Source organism: Phaethon aethereus (assembly GCF_964289735.1).
Source record: "Phaethon aethereus genome assembly, chromosome: 13".
Taxonomy (NCBI): Eukaryota; Metazoa; Chordata; class Aves; order Phaethontiformes; family Phaethontidae; genus Phaethon; species Phaethon aethereus.
This window is the reverse complement of record NC_138589.1, coordinates 18792653-18816047: the sequence shown is the minus strand read 5'-3', so window position 1 is coordinate 18816047 and position 23395 is coordinate 18792653. Positions and strand designations below refer to the sequence as shown.

Below are 23395 nucleotides of genomic sequence, written 5' to 3'. Positions count from 1 at the left end.
CCTGTTGGCAAAGTCAATACTTTTGAATCTCTGACACTGTTTATTTAAATGACTAAATACAGAGGAAAACATCTAATTTTACCCATCTGAATTGGAAATTTTGCCTCCAGTCTCTAATGTTTAGCATCCTATGGTGACATGATCTCACTCAGTTGAGTACATACTCACCATAACCATCAAGTTTCACTTTGATTGGGTTAACTTCGTGGCAAAAATGACCACTAAGCAAGGGCTTTACACTGGCCAGAGATTTTGTGTAGCTTCTGGAGGAATGTGTCTTTGGCTTACTGTCAGGCATGGACATGTCCACTGTGGTGATCAAACTACCAGCCCACTCTTACGGCAGCAATAACCAAAGGAATATTCAATGCCATTAAATAAATTAAGCACATTTTAACACAAAAAATGAAGAATTTACTTTTTTTTTTTTTTCAATAAAAACAGAGACCTCCCACCAGGTATATCTTCTCTTGAAGCTTAAACTGTGAATGTCAATGCAAATCTTTGCAGAGTGCCTTGGAACTAGAACCTCTTTGAGGATAAAGAAATTACCCTCAACATTCAGCAATATTCTCTCCATCAATATATATGGTCAGCATGCAGCAAAGCACTTGCTAAAAGGTTTCTGTTTCCACTGAATCCCTCATTATGTCCCATAAATAATAATTCAAGCTTCTAAAAATGTATCTGCTGGTTCTGTTTATGTGACTCGGGCAAATACTGATTCCAGGCATGAGTATTATAAGGTTTTTCTTTTCCAGTAGTATCTCCATCACTTTTTTCACCATACTGGGAGCTGGTTTGCTGGTATCAAAAGGAGGTACAGAAAGAATTCCTTAATACAAGCCTCACAAATATCTAAGCATAATTTTTTAATATAAGTTTCAGAAAACCTTGAACCATGATTAAGCTCAAAGTCTGGGACTGAAACTAAAGTATTTGTTAGTGTCCATTTAGAGTAAGCAGATGTGAACAAGTCTATGAACCAATCTGGAAACATGATTTTTGAGCTAACCGCCTGGAGCAATTTCTGAAGCAATTTTCTACAGCAGAGAAGAAGCCTGGATGACTCACAAAACTAAAACAATGTGGATAAAATAACATTTTAAACCCTTTCTTGTTTCTATTCTTCTGTCACACTTATATGTGTTGATTTGCATTTTTTTCTGAAGTACTCAATTTTTATCTTTTAAAAGACTTCAAAAGTCTGATGCTATCTAGAGAGATAGAGGGAAGTTTGGGCTAACTTTAAATAGCACCTTATTATATGAACATCTGGATATTCAGAAGTGAATGGTTCTTCACAGAAGTCATCAGGGTTCTTCAGAAATAGCATGAATGCTTTTTACCTGTTTACTTTTCCATTACATCCACTGATAATCCCCACACATCTGAGGAACATCCCTACCTACTGATTGATTTGTACTGTATGTTCCTTAAAGAACTTATTTTAATAGGTCTTTGAAAATACATATTCCTTTCTGATGACTTGTTCCATGTTTTTTAAACCTTAAACGCAAAGTTACGTACAAAGATTCAAAACTAAGTATTTTTAATTCCACATTGTAAAAATTGTCCATTTACTTCAAAATACATCTTTAAGAAACACATCTAAATGTAGGAGATGAAAGATTTTGAACCCTGAAAATTACTTTTTCTGACTGGTACATTGTTCATGAATGGCTTTATTTTGTTGAAGCACACACATGGGAGTTATTGGTTCTTTTTCTGTTCTACTTCAAAGTGTATCTGTGAACATTCATTTAGAAGGTTATTTCATCATTTAATCTTTGATAAAAAGTGTTCCTGGACATTTTTCTTTATCCAGTTTCATTCTGTTACTCATAGATACAATACACACAAGTGAACAAACAAAAATTCTAGCCCAGCAGATTATTTTTTGTGCTTCATTGTCTTCTACAAGTTTCCCTAGCCCCATTTCTCTTCTCTGACTGTTTCCCCATAGTTTTACCATGATGTATTCCACAGTGGTAAATTGACCTATGTTGTATTATTGCAGTAATACATTTCTAACTCCTCTTGGTTCCTTTATATTTTTTCTTTAACCTCACTGATGTTGAAAACTTTAAAAAAATATATTATTTTCTTAAATATATGTTGTTCATTGAAAAAGAGAAATTCTTCAGAACGTGAGAGCTACTGAAAAGACATTGTTTATCAGACTAGAACTTTAGAAGAAAAAGGAAAATAAATAGAAGCAGATGAGAAAATAGCTTTAAGATAAGTAGTCCAAAACCAATCTTTTTTATACTGCCATCATACATCCAGTTATTATTTCAAGACATAAATTTCTAATGTCCTGGTTACCACAATATTTTGTTGCCAAACACACAAGGATCAGCAGAGGAATAAATCAGTGTGCCACCAGCACAGGAGTCTCTGATCCTCCCAAGGAGACAATTATACATATGAAAGATTGTTTCCAGAGATGGATTAGCCAGAAAAAGGTAGATGTGTAGACATGCCAGTTGAGGTTTACCCTACTGCAGGAAAGGACTGAACAAAGAGATAAGTCTTACTTGTGCTTTTCTTGGTCAGTCTCTACCAATATCAGCATTCAACTTACTGTAGAATTTTGGAAAAGCAGAAATGGATGGTTCTGCATTAGCTAGGTCCCATCCTAGCAACCTGAGAAGAGTATCCAACAACAACAACAAAGACAGAATAGGAAAAGCAACTGGATGTGCTCTTCTTAATTCATGTTACTTAAGAACCAAATGGATGCAGACAGTAGCAGGAGAGGTGTTCATGAATCTTTTACAAGTAGACAAAAAACAAAGCCATGAATTATGTGACTGGTTGAGGCTCTTTGGAGAAGAAGCATTATCTTATCTGGTAAGGATGTTACTCTCTTCTGATATGAGAGAGATTACTATTAGTTAACATAATCCATGTACCACAGAAATAAAATATCTGCACTCTTCAGAGTTTCAGAAGTACACTGAGCTAAAAGCCAAAAGGAAGAAGAAATTCCTAGAATTATTTTCAACTGAATTCATGTGACTGCAATTTTGAATACACATAATTATACCTCTCCAGATGTTTTCATGATGGTAAAAAGACCACATGGCAGTATTCCAGAGAAAGGAAATGATCATGCAAAACAGAGTTTTTCCTGGGTCTTTTTTTCCCCAACTTTTCCCATGCTGCTTAGTCACTTACCCTTCACAGCTGTGAAGAGAGGCCTCATATCATCTAACATTTTTAAGGACAGTCTATCCTGCCATATATCAGTGGAGAGAAACAGGCATTTGTAACAATCTATGCAACACACCTAAGATCCAAACCGCTCTTTCCTCATTGCGTATACACTGAGTTGCTCAAGTTCTTGAACAACTTGCATTTGCTACTCATTTTCACCTCCACTCATTACTTTCTCCTAGAATTCTTACAAGAGCAACTATTCATTTCTTAGCCTTTACCTTCCATTTGCAACAGATTCCTTTTTGCCTACAAGTCTTAAATCAGCGATCATATCTTTGAGTCGTTACCGTTATGCCCACATATGAATAGAAATATATTTATATGCAAAATGCTATAACACACTTCTCCAGTTTTCTCCAGTATTTATAACTGAGCGAAAAATATGTTTAAAATGATATAAAATATTCTAGTATGTTTTCCACAGTGCACTGTATGATTTGTTTTAAAGATACTGCCTATTATTTTCTGAGATGGACTGCACAGAAAATTAGAAAGTGTTTAGAAAGTTACCTTTCTCACTGCTGTTTATTGAAACTTAGAATATTCTGTTTGATCCATTACACTTACCAGTAATAGTCTGAATTATACTATATAATTTGTCTTCCCTGGATAGGATTGGAAAAGACAGGCTTTTCTCCAACTAAACCACAAGGCATCTTTTGCTTATCCATTTCTTCAAAATGTCATTTAAATTCTTAATTTATATTCCAAAAATCTGTGTCAGTTTTCTGTCTTCCATCTTCATGAAACAAAAATTACATACTTGCTTCTATCATTTCAGGAATGAAGAAAGAAAAACATATCTTGCTTATCTATTGGAAACTAATATCCTCAGTTTAATTTAAATCCCATCTCTTCAAGTAGGAGTAACTTGCAAAGTCACTAAGATCAAATCATCAAACTCCTTTGCCTCCCAAAAATAACACTGACATGTCAGATCATGTAATCAAATCCTCTTTGCCTCATACAGAGGCTGATAAACTAAATATGATATATGAACTACAGGGAAAAAAATAACAAGCTGATACACTGATGCTAGTGGTGAGTGCCTAACAAGACAGGAGTTTCTATTAAAACTTTTTGAACCCAGGTATTTGTTATTCTGCTCCTTCCACCTGGAAGGAGACAAGACCTGCTTTACAGCTGAAAATAAATTCTGTTCACTTACACAGCCTTAAATCTTTTGGGTTTTAAAGATTACTTCCTCCCTCAAATCAAATTGTGAGCCTCTTTTTTTGTAGCTGCTTTAGTAAAAGCTTGATTTAATGCATCTATCCCTTTCCATGTGATGTGATTGGCCTCTCATGCTAAGATACGACAGCTACAACACAATCATATGAAATTCTGTGTCCCATCTTCCAATTAAAGGCAAGCCAGTTATGTCTTTCAAAGATCTCTCAACGCAAAAAAAAGAAAAATGTATATATACATATATGTACATACATAAATTTACATATATATAAATCTATATGTACTTAAGCAGTTCACAATTGCTAGTTCTAGGATCCCTGTTAGCCAATAAATTTTGAGTCATCCCTATTTCCAGCATACCCAAAGAACTGAATTCTAAAGAATTCTGGTTACCTGAAGACAGTTCTTAGGAAAAACTTAATACCCCCTAACAAATGAGGCAAGATGGAAAATCCACTGCAGGCTTGAGGCTGTCACTAGTGGAATTTTGTATGGCATAGGAAACAAATTCCTTTTATTCTCTGGGGAAGAAGGGACATATTGTCGGTTATGACATAGTGCTGAGGGCATTTTTTACAAGGTGGAAAGTGCCTTCATCTGTGTCATTCTCTACTCGGGAGGAAATCAATGCACTTTACAGAGCCAGAGCCGTGCACAGTGAATTCAGAGTGGTAGTACAATCTGAGATACATTACAACTGCTACCCAGGAAGGTAAAAGCGTTTTGCCAGCCTTATCTGCTGTTCTGATGTTGGATGAAATGGAGCGTAACTCTTGAAGCTTTGTTCAGTATTTTTGTTTGCTTGTTTGTTTTGGGGGTGGGGTGGTGGTGAAAATTTTGGTGCAGTGTTGTTAAATGCAATCTCTATATTGGGTTTCTAAATATGCTTCCAGGTGTTACACATGCTTGAAAGAAGAAACCATTTATATCAATAAAGTTATGTACATAAGTGACAATAAGTTGTGGACCTAGGGGAGGGGGTTACCCAAAGCAGCTGAGCTAAGGAATTGCTCACCACTGCTGGAAAAAAAAAAAAAAAAAGGCTTTACTCCCTGTCCTTCTGCTCAGCCACATGGTTCCATCCCAGTGACAGTTTTGGGATGCCCGAAAGATGGAAGTAGGAAAACATTCCTCTTCAAGCATAAGAATGCACCAGACAACGGGCTGGGGGCAAGTCCCATCCCTATTTTTTAATAGGGACCTGACAGATCAGCATACCCTGCCTCACCACTAGCTCTTGATGCAAGCACAGCCAAAACCAAACGAACTTGTAACAGTTTCTAAAACATTCTGATTGGACTTAGACCTTTTCAGTTCTCTTAGAAAAAATAGGCTTGAACAGATGATCTATTTTGAAGTGCTGGAATTTTCTAACAGAACCACACTGCTTGCTTCTCTGAACCTTTTACAACCATCTCTTCAGCCACATTACTAAAAGCAATGCTTTTCCCTATCGTTATCTGAAAGCACTACTTTTAAAAGTGGAGCAACGACAGTGTACAGAACCTGGTGAGTACTTTTGCTTTAAGGCAGGAGCATGATGCCTTAATGTTATAATTAGGCTATGGTGAAAAGTTGAGTCCAGCAAAAAGCCCTGCTATTTCCAATTCCCCTGTTCGGCCGCACAGTTGCCTTGGACCTGCTGCAAAGCCTGCCACAAGAATCAATGGAGACAACTTTCCAGTTACCTCAAGAAAGCCTAAATCAGACCTTTATCGTCAGCACAGATTTTATTGTCTTTCTCTTGTATTCTCAAACATTTAATCACACTAGTGAAAATCTCTGGACTTCCAGATATTAGAGGTACACCTTTGACAAATTCCCCTGAAAAACTCTCATTTCAGCACTTATCATCTATCACTCGTGGTTCATTTAACAGGTAGAAATCCTGTAGCGAAACTGTGTTCTCCCTTCAGTTTGTCTCTTCTGTAAGTTTTGTATTTTATCAAGGATACGTTAACGAAAGTACACAGAGGCAATTCAGAAATTTCTACGACAACAGAAATTAGGGTAATGAAAGGTAATGCAGCCAACAGGATTTCTGTCACTTCTCATGGATGAGAGAGCATTGCATGAAAACATGTCTCAGAGCAACATTTTTCCTTAAGTCACGCTTTCTGCCAAAGATTTTCATGGCTGCAGGAAAGTGCCAATGCTAAGGTAAATGTCAAAGTAGCAACAGCTTCAATCTTGCAATTTTTCTAATAAACCCACATATTCTGTTTATCAGTATGCAGACTTTTTTCCTCTGTAATGTGCAACTTCCACTGAATTGTTACCTCGATAGCTACTTAGAGCTGCATTCCCGTACCTTCTGGTGCTTCACTGTCTGGTGACGGCTGAATCAGGTGTCAAAAAAGCATTATGCCAAGCCAGAAATAATTCAGAAGTGAGATATTAGGCCAAACATCTATATTTGATCCCTTGTAGCCTGGGTCCCTGTTTCAGCACAGAAAGCCACCATCTGTGATGGCCATGGCATGACTACCTCCCCTGTGATATATAGATTAAGATATTAATAGGAGAAACTCCTATTATAGGAGGTCTGAAAGCTAAAAATGAAAGTATATTAGAAGAAAATCTAATTGGGATCTTTTAGTTCATTAGAGGACTGTAGAATGAGTGTGAATGAACTTACAGGGCTAGAGAGACTTCTACTCCCCATACAAATATGGCTCCATAACTTTTCTTCAACATTTTTAAAGGAAATTCAGCTGTAAAAAAATTGTGATAAACCTAAATTGAACTGAAGCATCATATCTAATTTTTACAGTCTAGTTACTGCTAATTTCAATATTCATTTCTCCCAACAAGCAGGTAACTATAGCAACAAATACAAGACGGCTGTATGCAAAGGTGTTGAGGAACAAAAAAAAAAAAAAAGGTGAAAAATCTATGTTTACCTCAGTTTTTTATATTATTTAACCTTCTTTAGAATTACCAGTGCAGCTGTCAACTATTTAAAAGATCTGCAAATGATTAATTTAGTAAACTATTATGGAGACACTGAACAACGTCCGTACACACACAATGGGAAGAATCCCATCCCTCTCTGCAAATTGCAACAAAAAATAATTTTCAATTAAAATACTTTCTGACAAGAAAAAAATTAATTTAAATTTTAGCTCTAGGACGAAAGGAGAACGAGTAACGTCATGTTTCATTTTCTTCAGCCTGTCACTTCAATTCTCTTTTGAGGAGGACTTATTTTCAGATGATATAATTACAATCCTGAAATGGCAGTTTTAAATATACATGACAGATGTTTATTAAATTGAAATACATTTGGAATAAAATTTACTTCCCCTCCTCTTCACTGCAGAAGCAAAGGCCAGATTCTAGGGCCTCTCTTCTGTTGCAGTCCCTTAAACCTGAAATATTTTCAGGATTGTCAGTGGAATTAGCCCCCATTTCAAAGACTGTAACTCTTCTCTCCTATAAGCACCACCATGCAATTCATCTGTAGCATATATGTTGCCTGGCCCGTCTAAGTGTACTTTCAAACTTTACGAGAGACCACATCCTAGTATAAATACTATAAATAAAAATTAAGGTGGCAAGGATATTTAATTCTTATGTTGAAAATAACATCTTATCTAGGACAGGTTGTGGTCCAGTATTCTAAAAATCATTAACTGAGCAGTGTCAGACAACATAGTCTAAAGACATACGTTTTATGTCAAAAATCAACATTCATAAATAGTGCTCCATGGTACCATCAACCTACAAGGCAGAATTCATATTCTGGATGGAAGTATCTATTTGGAGATGGTAGTATAATATGGCACAAACTTAAAGTCTTTACAAATAATTTTTCTGAGCAAGCAATATCTTCCCATAAGAGTGATTTATACATGTTCTTGAAGGAGTCAGCTTATACTTGTTCTGCAGGGAAAAGGATGCTTTATGGATTTCTTCTCAAGGAAACTGAGTTTGCCTTAAAAAAAATAAAAAATATCCATGACACAAGACAGATCAAAGTAAAGATGTCACAGGCAAACTATAAAAAGTAATCCGCAAAACTGAATTATATGCATAAACGGCAGCGTTTTGAGCACTGACAGAGAATTCAGTGATCCTCCAGCAAGGAAAAGTCAACCATTTAGGGAACTTTCATAGCCGTATCAAAAAAGTATATAACATATATAAAGAAAATGCTAGCTCTTTTGTGGCACATGGAACTTCTTTAATTCTACAGTAATCAATCACATGCTTGAATGACTTTATTTATGCTTTAGATTTTGAGCTTCTGAAATATTTATATATACACACATAGTATGGAGGTAATATCCAACATTTACAACTAAAAACAGATTCAAAGGCTATCACTGGTCTCTCTGGGATGTTCCAGCTATATTTTAATTAAGATTTCAATTTTCGCACTTAGCTTAATGTATAAAAATGAAAAACAAATAGGCAAAAAGTTACATGAATGTAATACAAGTGAAACACTAGTGGATTCTCCAGTCCAAAAGAGAAGCACAAGAGAATTTAATTAACATGACTCTTTACATTTATATGTGCTTAATTCAGCAATTTATCCATCTCCAGGTCTCTTCAAAGGGATGTTTCTTCAGGATATTTCTGTGTATTTACCTGTGTTTATCTGTTCCAAGAACTAAAACTCAAATATACCAACATTAGTCACATTCTGCCTTCTCAGATTACTTTTTAATTGATTTACTGAGTGTATAAACAGAAAACTAAAACCTAATGTTCTTCATGTAATCTAAGAGGGTCGGTTTGGGTTTTTTTTAACCTTGACTAGAGTTTTATATAACTCAACACTACAGACTGAGGACTATGGGATGTTGACACAACTAAGTAGAAAAATGCTACCTAATGCTTCACAGAAGCCAAAAGAATACAATTACACTGACAGTAAAAGCCGAAACACTCCCTACCGCTTCGCCCCATTTTAATCCATGTTCTTGTAATTAGATATTCCAGCACAAAGCATAGGTACAATCAGGCAGAATTTGGAGAGGAAGAATTTTCTCATTGATGGTATTAAGATAAAATCTCCTACAAACCAGCATATTTTAAATAATTTTCCTACACACTCTAAAAATAGAAAGTTATAAGAAAACAAGGAAGATAAAAGAAAGTAAAAATAAAATGAGAAAGATGAACCTTTTATCTAATTGACATTTGGAGAATCAGAAGTAATGTTCCATTGATGCCAGAGGAATTATCCCACAATAACGGCACTGGGAAGTCTGAATTATGCTAGCAGAACATTAAAAATAACCATATATGTATTTGAAAATACATTTTTAATGTTAAAAAAAGAGTTAAGGAATATGGACCCAAACCACAGTTTTATAGCTAAATTTGTTTTGGTATTCAACATCAATCTAAGAGTTTAATCTTCTTTGTTTTCTCTTGGGAAGATAACCAGCATGTAATCCGAAATTCTGGCACTGGGTAACTCTTTCCCTTGCCAAGGTGTTAACACAGCATACAGATGCATATGTTTGGTGAATTTCCAATAATATTAGGGTTAAGCATTCATTACAGTCACAAGTATTTAGGTATATATTTGATACTGTTCTTGAGTAGAGGTAGAGTTAACCTCTCCATTTCCAAAGCTTTACTGTAGTTTGAGAAGAGAAAGAATAGCGATTGATTTTCATATTAAAGCACACAAAACTTTCTCTCCTGAAGCATCTCTGGGGTAACTCTTGCAGAGTCCCAATCACTCTGAGCTGCAACTCTGATACAGCTAAGCAATTATTCCTATAGTGACTATAAAGTAATTCCATTTACTTTTTGGTACTAGCTCTACTTGAGTCATGCTAGTTGTAAACTGACTAATTCCAGATGTTTTCCCTTTTGCTCTCTTAAGCACTGAGCATTCTGAAAGTATTGATACTTGATGCAAAAATCAAACTTTTAAGATTGAAAATTCAAAAAGTTTTTTTCAAGCATTAAATGTGATATATCCTTAGTACTTCTATAACAGGGAGTTCATCTTATCCAGACAGCAAAACCTGTTTGGAAACTAGTGATATTTGCAAGAAAAAGGGTGTCTATTGGAATTAATCAATAGAGACTTCTGCGTTTTGTAGCCATATTCCTTGCCATAAGGAAGGATTGAAAAACATGGGCAGTGAGAATCTTCCAGATTTTTCTCACCTTTTGGCCCTCCCAGTCCTCTCCCTCCTGAACTGAAACCATTGCCCCAGACATCTGCAAAATGCATGGTATGTCTCTAATCTGGAATTTCTAAGTTTTACTGTCTTCCACTGTAGCTGATTTAGTGATCATCAGGCCCTTCGTACTAGCAGAATATGTGCCAGCGTTTCGTAATTTCCCAGCTCTCTCTGCAAAATCTGCCACTTGCACTTTTTTTTTATTTTAAGTACACCAGTTCTTTTCCCCTCTTAGGTAGTCATTTGTCACAGTGGGATTTTAACATCTAAACATCCACAGAGCTAATGTGCCTTTCAATTTTTTAAATAAAGAAACTCTAGCCAAAAAAAGATAACATTTCAGTTATCAGCCTCTCTTCAAAGTATATGGGCAGCTGATACCATGTTTTGTGTCGCTCTTAGTGTCTTGAAGATATCTTTTAAATCTGTCTGCAATACATCAGTGTCAGAGAAACTTGTGATGTTTAGATGAGTGACATGTCTAGAGGATCAGCAACCTATCTGCCACAGGAGCTAGTGATACCAAAACTCCTAAACCAAAACATGAGAGGGAGAATATAAATATTTCAAAAGTTTGAAAAATCATATTAATATCTTCTTGTGGAAAACATGAAATTTTTCCAGAAAGTAAGCTATTATAGGAATATATATTTTTAAATGATGCTTAGAGTCATCAGTAGTCGAGAACCACCTGTTTTTCATACTATGGTGGATAACATACTAGAGGAATGAAGAGCCAGTAGCCTACCTAAGAAATAAGTAAATCCAAGATCCTCATGAAGTGCTGGGAATGCTCTTGCTTCCCTCCGTATCAGAGGGAAATGCAGAGAAAGCAAGTAGAAAAAGATCCCTTTGAGAGATGGTTTGGGATTTCACGTTGTTCATCTACACAGAGGATGGAAACATGTCCTTGCAGAAGCTCTGCATGTTACATGGTTATTATTTATCCAGCCTGCAGTTTAAAAAGCTTAAGAAGTATATATAGCAATTATCCCAGTTTATACTAGATGAAATTGTAAAGGAGCACCCACACATGGGTGTAAGCCAGCAGATCTGACAGGATGATAATCTGGAGTCTGTAAGAGCTAGGGGTTCCTACGTACAACGTTGTTGTCAACAAACCAGAGTTTAGGACTGCAAAGCAAAGCCTGCTGTGGCCTCAACCATCCACAGAGGAGCCAGTGCAAGAATTTGAAGGAAGCTCCACTGGTCACTAGGGTTTTGCAGCTAGTCATGCTTAGTTCAGAGTGGAAAAGGTAAATGCAAGACATAGAGTATAAGCAGTAGTTTATTGCGTGAGCCTCTCACAAAGAAAGTAAAAAAGGAAATTGTGTTTGTTCACCCAACAGTTTTATTTTTTCCAGAGGTACAATTCTTCTATGTTGTGCTTAATGCTTTGAAGAAAAGACATTCAGTGATTTATCTGCCTTACGATCTTGATATTATGTTCACTGCCCAGAAAGAGTCAGCAACACGGTGCTGAAACGGCTGCCTGAGAGGTTCCTGGTGTGATATGTTCATTTGTATAGAAAAGAAAATCTGGTCCCTATTATTGTCAGATACAAAATCTGACTACCAAATTACGTGTTGACTTAAATAAAAGTAGAAACAGATAATAACAATGCAATGAAAGATTGTTCTGAAATTCTGCCACTACAGCTTTATGCAGATCAGACTTTTTTTTTTAATGAACAATTTTTCTAATATTCTGGCAATGGGAATCTTTGCTATTCCTATCCTGACACTACTTATATTTTGACATATCATTTTTACTTTTATTTACCTCTTTTGCACAGCTTCTTTCAAGATTAAAGAGTGGGTTAATGAGCTAAAAACATAATAGGAGTCAAACTAAGAATTACTAGTACATCTAGCAAAATAAGATTCTTTCTCACTGCCCAAGTGAGACATTTAAGACATTTAAGCCCAAGTGCTGGAAAGTTCATCACAAACTTAACTTTAAATATGAGTTTACATCTCACTAACAAGCACTTTCCATCTGTCTGTCCATTTGTTCATAAGCTAGCATTATAACTGGAAGCTTTCTTCTTCCCATTTTTCTACTATTCTAATATTTGAGAGACAATGGACTGTAGAATAAAGTCTGAAAAGAGACTGAAGACCCACCACTTCTTCTCTGACTGAAGACCTTCTTCTCACATCTACAGGCATCAGAAACCATAGTATAAGAAATGCATTAATCAAGGGAAAAGGATGAATGCCTTGTTTATCTTGTATTTTAAGCAGAAAACAAATATGAGATATTGCCATATCTGTCACTAAAAAACCCAAACCATAGACATTGAGATCCAGCTATGGAATTTATTATATTGCAAAACAGGTTAAAGGTGTGCAAGTAGGAATTCTGTCAGAGAAGACAAGACAAAATGATACAATTATTCCAACTCAGAGCTGATATGCTCCAAGGTATACATTTTCCCACAATCACTGTAAATATGAATATTTTAGAGGTTAATATGAAGATCAAATGTGGAATGCATTTGCTGAAAAGATTAATATCTTTTCATTAAAAATGAGAGTGCACTGTTGGTTCAGCATTTGCATTTAGATCGACTAAGTAATAAGTATATTGACTGCTTAAGACACATATCTCCAAAATGGAAAATATGGATAAAGAGGACAGTGTCCATACGCAGAAGTGAACAAGCTTTTTGTATTTTCTGCTGCTACTCCTTCAGAGAACTTAAGCCCTATCGACAAGAATGTTGTGATTTACTTATCACAGCAGAACTGGTTGAATGCTGTAAAGAACATTTATGCAAGCATTCATTCCTTCACGGAAGCAGTGTCTTGGTGAATATGTATCAATGGGCTGCTGTTGACTTCAAAAATTGCTAGTCACTCTACAGTGATTCATCAAAGTATGGGCAGGAATGGGTATTTGGTAGTTATTATACACTGCTTTTTGTTGCAGCTGTTGTTTAAAGCTTAGAGCCACCCAGTTAAGCAGGAGGCTCAGCCAGCTATTACATTATTACAAGCGGTCCACATAAACGTGAGCAGGATGGGCTAATGTCACTCCAGGTTTCTCATCATTTATGGCATACAGCTTTCAGCTCCATGTTTCCAAGTAATAAAGAGAGGGAAAGGTATATATGATGCAAATAATGGTAGATTGATGCACCAAGATTGCTTCAAATGGTTACACATTATAGTACTTGCTTACTGAGACGGTGGCATGGCTTGTGCAGGCACACCGAGTGCCAGTCTCATGGGAGAACACACATCTCATTTAACTGAATCTGGCCCGGGGTTTCTCAGATCACAGAATACTTGCACAGGTTTTCTTGAGAAGAGGTGTTTAAAAACATATGTGCCAGCATATAGTCCAGCATGTAGCAGATATCTCAAACTATTTGTTAACTTCAATTCAAATTAAGCACAGCAGTTCCTGTCAAAAGCAAAAGCGTATTACCCCTCAAACTGTGAGAAGTAAATATTTCACTTAAGCAACTGTGGCGGCAGCTTTCTTACAGTACTTTAGTCATATAAAATGTATACAAATCACACAGCTACTATCCTGCAGTGCAGAGGGGTCTGTAAACACTGGCAAAACAGCATTGTGGGTAAGCAGAAAAACTGATTTCTGATCCATAAAGGAAATTTAAGAGTTGATTCTAAAAGACTACAAGCATTTTCGCCTATGCACATGAGGAACATTATTTTCCTTTCACTGCAGGGAAGTATCACTTTGAAGTGGACTCTCCATCCCTGCAATACAAAATTCAGGACAATTCCTCAAGGTTTCTTTCCTCTTTTTTTCTGTGTGTCCCCCCCGCCCCTTGTGCTCTATTTTGAGTCATTTAGACCATACTCTTTGATGGAGGGCATCCTTCTCCTCCGAATTTATGAATCAAAATGTATTCTCCAATGGATATCTGGAGGTATAATTCGGCCCCTAACACTCTTCAATCTTTATTGCTGACACATTCAAGGATGCCTAACTCCCACAAGAAAAAAAAAAAACCACATTAATCTTCAAAAATACGTCCTTACCTGCCTTCTGAAAATGAAAATGGATGTTCTTTGAGAAATTATCTGAGTTTTGCTGAAAACCCTGAGGATCATGCACTTTTGCAAACATTTTTGAATCTGAAAAAATTATAAATAAAAATACGCTGGTAGATTCAGGCCAAACAAATCCTGCACGGTGCTAAGTCTTTCCTTGGAGGCATGAAGCACTCTGCTTCCCTTAGTAGATGTCAATAGAAATCAAAAGCACTCAGCAGCTTGCTGGATGTAATCTGTGGGATTCCTATACACTTTTTCTGCATACTGGAGAGAATGACTTTTCTGCTTAATGCTTTTGTAGGTGATACTATACTATAGAAATAGCTCCAAAGTACACACTGTCAGGCATCCGTGCTCAAACACCCATTCAATTCCAGATAAACTTAAAAAAATAAAATAGCTAGGTTAGGGATCTGAAGGCAGACAGACAACTCAAAGAAAAGACCTAAGATGACCTTTCTGTTTCTAGATAGTGCAAGAAAGAAAACAATCCTAAATAGAGAGTGATGCCTTTCACATTACACATTCCTTCTGCTGCCTTATGCACAGAAGAGCTTTGGAATAGCCTTTGAAGATGACATCACACCAGGGCGTGTTCCCAGCTCCATACTCTCAATTTAGCAAGAGAACTAATAAATGCCAGTCACAGAAAAAGGAATTTTGAAGGCTTGTAAGAATTTAACAAAATTATCTTCATTTTGAGCTGATCCTGTTTAGCTAAAAGAACAAGCAGATGCACTGTTGGGGCTCACCAGCAACAAATTAATTATTTCTTTTTTTCCTTTAAGTTTTGTTTTATTTTAGAAGTGTCTACCTAGAATTCCTTTTTAATTCTAAAGTCTTACCAGAAAAAAAGGTTTATTTGATTTTCATCTCCTTAAAATTATTGACCTAGTCATTTACTTATACATGCTAAAATTCTCCCACATCTATGCAATCGGATATAAAACCTGAGCTCTCTAGATGGACAGACTTTATTTTATTTCTGGGTAAATACTTGTATTTTGATTCTTTGCACTGAAACAAGAATTTCTGAGGCTATGCTGTAGCAAATTTTCTGAAAATGTTGAAGAATGGAAAAATAATATTGACTATACAGTATGTGCAAAACCTGCCAGATGCCTTGTATCTCCCACTAGGCAATACCCCCAGTGTCCTGTTCCCTCCGGTACACAAGCGTGAAAGAAATTATACTTAAAATTTAAAAAAACACAGAAGAAAATAAAACGAAACCCCAGATAATTTATACATTTATATTCTGTTAATTTGTCTTAAATGAAATGGAAAGGTTCCCCAAAGTATCAAGATCCAAGCAGTGGTAAAACTTACTAAAAGAGATGGAAAATATGAGTAATTTTAATGTTTTAACATGCTTTAAAATAGTTCATGTCAACCTCTGGTGCATATACATATGATTAATGAGAAATAGTTTTCTCCCTTCTCCATGTCTATCCTAGAGAAATTTTTCCTTTAATTCAGCTTCTTAATTGGTGTCTAGGGCTAATACAGTTTTAAACAGTACACCTACAAGGAACAACTAAGAATAACCTACTTGTGACTGGTTCTCACTTTTTAGATTCAAATAGAAAATAAAGACAGCTAGCAGAAGACAGAAAATCACAGGCAATTGACCCAATTTAAAGTTTAAGTAAAATCTAGGAGAAGCTGCTGGCTTGAATTGCTGGTCATGAATAATCAGATTCACCAGGACCAATTTTTGCAGTTTCTGGAGCAGAGAATTTCCCAGCAGAAATGCAACTTCCCCTCCAACCCCCTGTCTAAATACCGTGTACCTTCAGGAGCTACACACAGTTACCTGCAAATACTGCTGACTCAAATCCAAGTCATCAAAAAGGATCAGCTACGTTGTTCAACATCAATTCTCTTTTCCAAGCAATGGAAAACGTTAACGAAAAAGCTTGCTGTTCCGTATACATGTCTACTATAATACATTCTCCACTGAGATGCCAACAAAAGAAGGACAAGAACTCAGGAGGTAAAAGCATTCCTGTCCCCTGTTCACAACTACTGTTTCTGTCTTTGTCCAACCATCATTCAACGCCTCTATCTACATTTTTTGTCCTCTGATGTTATTATACACCTACTAGCAAGGCTTTCAGGGGAAAGATTGTTCCTTTGTCCCAAGCTTCTACAATGCACTTCATAGAAGATTGTGATAAATAGCCAAAGCATTTAAGATCTACAAAGGTTGACCAGAGAAAATAAAATAACAATAAGGCACTAATATCAGCTGATATCCTACAGAGGAGTAGCAAATTGTACTCCCTCCTGCCCACTAACTTTCCAGCATCCTGAAGGTCACTTCTTCAAGCCTGGGGATATGCGGATAACCTTATTGCCTAAGCAGTAGCTAGGCAGACATTTTCTTCTCCAGATGTTACTCCTGTCTCTCTCCATCTGAGGCAGACAATTATTTTACAATAATTCAATTTCATGAGCTACGCAGAAATACATATGAGTTATTTATATAGTAGCAAGACTATGTTGGTACCCAGAATTGTTCAGAATAGAATTCATTAGACCGCTTGTCCCTACAAGCTGCAATTATGGTTAAAAATAAAAGTTATAGATCTCTACAGATCTAAAAAACAAGGTATGACTACCAGTTTCTACACGAGACATACATAAGCAGGAAGGAGGAGAAGAGGCTGAAACCACAAAGATGACAGGGAGCACAGCACAGAGTATCTTGTGAAGAAATGAAACACAATACTTTTTCCCAAACTTTTCATCTGACAACAATATTAGGCTGGATTTTAACTGCAGATAATGCTTGGTTTTAGTGTTAAAATTTTATACAGCCCTACATTTTGACTCATAAAACATACAGTATTTGCAGCAACAACAAAAATTACTTTGCAGTTTCAACGAGACTGCAGCTTGCCTTCGAAGTAAAGGTATTGAACTGACCATTATTAAAAATCATGAGGAATTCAGATCTTGCTTTCGGGATATACTACCCAGCCGTAATACCTGTTCGATTGAGGCCAGCCTTCTTGTATGGAGACAGCATCATTATTTCATGAATCACCAGTGACCTTTGGAAGACACTAGGAAAAGCAGGAAATGTTCATTCCCTTCCATTGATTTTCTAATTTTGAGTAAATTGGCTTAATCTGGGGAACGGTTATCTATTAGGAATAAAAATACTGGAACTGACTTTAGAAAACAGCATAAAGCTTTTGAACTGAACCAATGAATTTAGAAGGGAAACTTGAGGCAAAAAGGTAGTGATCATATAAATCTTAACTTGGGCATGATTCTGTGGCCAGCCACACAAGTACAAAAGTATTGGAATCTCTCTAAACTTACAAGACAGGTCTAGAGGCCCAGACCTTAGTTTTACTGCACTATGTGTCTGGTCTACGCCTTCAATATCTGCTGTTGGAAAAGCCTGCAGAAAAACTACGTACCTAAAATGGGAAGTGGTATGGGCATCATTTTCATCTGGTTAAAATGAGAAATAACGTGCTGCATATTGAGAACATTGGACAAGCCTGAATCTAACCAACTTAGAAGACAAGTTCAGTAAATCAGCACATGCCTGAACCGACCTGCAAGAAAGGAGCCTGGTCGTCTCCAGGAACCTAAGAGCACACAGGGCTATGTAACTGAAGGAAATGGTGATTTATAGAGTAACTGTTTAGGTTATGATTTTATTAATGCACAGAGTTCATATATTCTTAAACCTCTGTCTTAACTGATGTGCTCTACCTTATTATCTACTGAACATGAAACAATCGTACCTAAGCTTTCTTTGCTATCAATTTATGCCTTCATAATGCTAATGATCTATAATAAACATCAATTTTGGCACTATGGTAATTCACTTTAAAAATCACATGCAGACTACCTGTCCCTTTACCATTTCTTTTTTGTATTTTTATTTTTTGTCTATGGGGTACCAACTTAATTAGTCCATTAAATCCGCTCAATAAAAAGAAAATTCTAGAAAAGGATTTAAAGCACCAAACTGTAACGATCTCATTTGCATCTCCAAACCATCAGTTGGTAACTCTAAGTTGAATTCCACTTATTCCTGAGATCTTTGCTCTCACCATACAATACGTCTTGCCCAGAAATTATGAACTACTAGATTTATAAGTATTGATCAGAGCATACATCTTCTTACGCCCAAATAAGAAATAAACAAAACTCTTAAAAGACTCCTCAAAATTGAGTATCTGAATCCCCACCCCTGCAATACTCTGAACCTCTTTTCTCACAAAAGAAGATTATAGGCACAGACATTAAAATTCCAGACTGGCAATAGGAAAATATTCACTTACCTCACGATCCAACAGTACAGGTGACACCACTGTAACAATATCTCCCTTTTCTGGGTCAATATAGAACATATTTGGAGATGGTTTGGTAGGTGTCTGTTTCAGGATGTTATACCGCAGAAGAGCGTTGTCCGTGCTAGAGTCATCAGCATCAAATGCTGTCATACGCATCACAGTCGTTCCTAAGGGAGAGGTGGACAGACAGCAGAATGTAGTTTAGCAAGGACCGTGTAAAATTATGCTGCCTTCACATGTGAGAACCAGGTGGGGACAATACATAATTATCTCAAGACCACTAAATAATTTCACCAGATATTTAGTCTGTACTTGTATTGGTATTATTTTTACTTGTTACTGGGCCAACAACAAAAGACTAGTGTTTCTGCTTTGCAGCAGACATAAGACTCTAATGTAAGTTCCCCATATTTGAATGTTTTGTTGACGTCTATATTAATTGCATTTCACTAAATGAACTACAGATATATCTCTTTCACTTTAAATTCTACAGGTAGAAAGTCTATAGGATATTTACGTTGAAGATGACAATGATGAAATAAGAGAAAAAGCTCTATTTTCACTTTAAAGTCTTTCGCAGTTGCAGAATTGGTTGGACGTTATAATTTCTGTTAATAAGAAATTTTGTAATCATTAAAGCCTACATTATTATAATTTCAGCTTGTACAAATTTATGGGCTTATTGTATCATCCTCAATTAAAAAAAAAAAACCAAAAAACAACAAACTCCTCTATTGCCAGGATATCCTTTGAGTGATGAAGGCGGTTTTAACATGAAAATCCTATAGCATACAGTTCTGCTATAGAGTGCAATAAGGTAAATGCTCTTGACTGCACAGATTCCTAAATGATGTACAGAGGAAAAACCTCAGTCTTCTACATGACAGTTAATACAGGGGGGACTGAGATGCCGCCAATTCTCTACTTAGATAGTGGAACACATACATCCTGCATCACAGGATCAAGTCTTTTCCCCTCCCTTAGGCAGGCCCACCAGAGGCTGACATAGCCTACAAAATTCTGTCATAGCATTCTTTTGTTTGCTTTGTACAGTACTTTGAGAACAAAATAAAGGAAGTAATTAGACATCTGGGCTGAACTGTGAGATATTCACCCCTAGACCATTATGATTTCTTAATCAGTTCATTTATAGGTATAAATGTAAGCATTATTTAAAAAAAAAAACCACCCAAACCTAACTAAAAGTAATATATCATCACACCAAAACTAAAGTATTTCTGGTAATATGGACCTGAGGCAAGAATAAAATCAGATAACAAAAAAGTCATGATCAAATCAACAAACTAGTTTCAATGGTGGATCAACATTAAATAATAAATTAATGCAAGAGGCATTAATAAACTTTATACAAATAAGGAACCTAGGAAAGTAGCCATTCTTTTGCCTAAAAATCCCAACTAAATCAATGCATCAAATTCCACTAACTATGTGATTTACATTTAAGTAGCTTAGCACTGAAATCATGTTATCTAATATGTGAACCACAACGTCAAAGTTAGTTACAATTCTTTGTTAGACATTAATTCATATGTAGTGGTTAACCCTTTCTTTCCCCCCATAGAGTTTCAGTGGGCAGGTATTATTTTAAATATGATGAAAAACATTTCAGTACAACATTTTAATTTCTTAACAGATCTGTAAGACTGTATGATCTGTTCTCAGTATCCACATAGCTTTTTGTGGCAAAATAACCACAAAGGATTAAAATCGTTTGGTACAGACAAGGCCTAAGACATTACATTGGAAATGCCTGCAGAACAGAAACATATATCATTTATGTACAATGATAAACAGTGAGTTTATTTTCCTTGTAAAGATCTTGAAGCACAGATCACCTAAAACAAATAAAAAAGAAATATTGTGGTAAAAGTAAAAACAAACCCAGCTTCATTTATAGCCTGACATAACAACTGCCTGGTTCAGTGTTAAACAAACATGACTGGCTTGTTTAGATATGTTTCTTCTTTTTTTCTTTTGCTGTACTTCCCAGAGTACAAAGTATTGCCTCTTGTTGTAGTGACCTTGAATATAAGCTCTCAAAGGTTTTGCTTCATTGCTGCTTCAGGCAGAGTTACACCCTTGAGAAAAATAACAGAGATCTGACAGCATGTTGGTTTTATTCACCAGTGATTAAAGGTCAGACAGCTCAAAAAAAACCCCTTACCACTGGATAGCATGTCATGTTTTCCAATATTACCAGACGATCCTAGCCCTGATATTTTCACCTACTTTGTTTGAGACTTCTTCAGAACAAAAAAGAAAAAAGAGCATCTTTCTCTTTTGATGAATGAAGATTCACCCCCCTTTCACAAGTACAATACACTGTGCTATTTTTTAGATATTTATCACATTTTGAGATTATTTATACTCATATTATCTAATGTGTTTTATTAAGATCTCCTAAGTCACATGACTTCAGTGAAATAAATAAGAATTAAGGAGGAATTCAAGCAATCTTAAAGAGCGTCCAAGTACAAGTGAAATTCAAAAGGTTTTGGTATGCAACTCATTCCTGAAAAATGCAGTTTAATAAGATGCTATACTCAAGTACCTTGGACTATATTTTAAATGAATACACAGTTGCTACCATTATTAATCTATTAGAGGAGCTGATGCTCAGCAGAGATTTAGAAACTGATTAAAATATGTACTCAGGTAGAAATCCTACTTACACAGTTGTCCTAGACAGTTCTACTGAAATATTCCTGATAAGAATGTGGGAGGTACTTGTACATTTTAAAATCTGATGTAAATCCCCAAATCTCTAGTTACTCAGGCATAAAACTGGCTTAATACAATAGCTGAATCTGATTCTGATTTGCCAAGTGCAGTTTTTTAACCTTTCAACTCACTGGACATTATCTTGTTCCATGAAGTCATTCCTCTGGTGCATACAGATAAGAAATTTCAGCAACTCAGAGGAGCAGAATATTTACATTCATTTCACATAGAGATGCTAGCTCCAGGAGGAAAGCTGTAGAGAATTAGATCCATTTGTTTCTGTGTTGCTTCTGTTAAAAGTTCCAAGATCTTGGTTTCTAGCTACCATCAAAGTGGCATTTACATTTAAGTAAAAGTTATTCTACTCTCACAAGTTCATATAACAGATGTAAAAAATGCACATAAAATTTGGGGTTGTCTTTAGATGTCGTTATGCATTAGTACAGCCTATGTAAGGTTGTACCTGTCATCCTGCCCATAAATATCAATACAGAAAACTACATGTCTTCAAACATCACCTATACGCTCGTGTCGCTACAACGACCAGAGGAGCTGCTGAATACTGCAGCTGAAAACAAAAAGAAAGCCCCTTGCACTGAGTTGGAAGTTGCTGCTAGGCTTCTGCAGCCATGCTGAGAATGGCTTGCCCTCAGAAACATACCCTTTACGCTCCTGTGCTCACAAGCAGGTTTGCAAACTAACCACATTCATTTCAAAGCACAGTGGTACCTACTCCATATTCTATACCATTAAAACAAAAAAAAAAGACCCCACATATACAAAAAGCTAGAATGGGCTAGTATTTCTGGCTGATGCCTCAAAAATCACAACAGCTTTAAACCAGCAGCTAAAATATACTCCAGGGACCTTTTGGAGAAGTCCAATAGCTCTACTTCCACGGAAGAATTTTCCTATCCTAGTTTTGAGGTGTTCACAGAGAGAACACACATGACCATACATTTAGGATTGGACCACCACAAAAGACAATGTTTATAGAGATCTCTTTCCTAAAAATAGTGACACAATTTTTTATTTTAAAGGGCTCTAACAGCATATATCCAGTCCAAAAGAGTTTAATTCAAGATGCACGCTTCCTCTGTATTACTCTTTCATCATAAAGTTTTATTCTTCATAAAAGATTCATTTCCCCAGACCCATAAACTGACTACTTCTAATTCAGTGTCATTTTATAAATACTTCCATTCCTGTCATCAATCAAATGCAGCTGGCTTCCAAACCACAAAACAACAGCTTGCTACATTATCATGTTAAACAATATATATTAACTTATCAAGCTGAGGAAGAAACATCTGCAAAATCAGCAACTTCATAGTTCTGCTGATGATGTGCAGATACTCATTGAGGCAGTCCCTTTCAGTGAAGGTACAGTTATAAATTGGTATATTTCAATATTCATGGTTTATTTGTCACACCTTCGGTGCAGTTTTGCTATTACCATAATCACTCATAAACCTCTACTTGCACCTCCCAGAGTTCCTCATTGATCAGACATATATCCCACTGGTCATGGCATTGCTCTAGCGGCTGCAGCTATCAAGCTGTTGACTGCTCATTTGGCCTGTAAGCTGGCTTGGAAATATTGGCAAGAAACTCGCCTCAGGCATTAAGAAGTAAAACACAATGTTTGCACAATTTTGTGGTGATTGGAGCAGATGGTTTCTTGGGAAAAGCTCTTTGGCATTTTGTTATTTACCTCATAATGACCTT

General features: G+C 36.2%; 1 protein-coding gene across 1 annotated transcript in view; it reads right to left on the bottom strand.

Moving 5' to 3' along the window:
- The window catches only part of CDH13 (cadherin 13), a gene marked incomplete at both ends in the record, with an annotated part of 495274 nt that overhangs the window by 119245 nt on the left and 352634 nt on the right, over positions 1-23395 (bottom strand). Inside the window, one exon of the mRNA XM_082005778.1 lies at positions 18914-19092. Coding sequence (XP_081861904.1) covers positions 18914-19092 — 179 coding nt within the window. The remainder of the gene's footprint in view (positions 1-18913; positions 19093-23395) is intronic.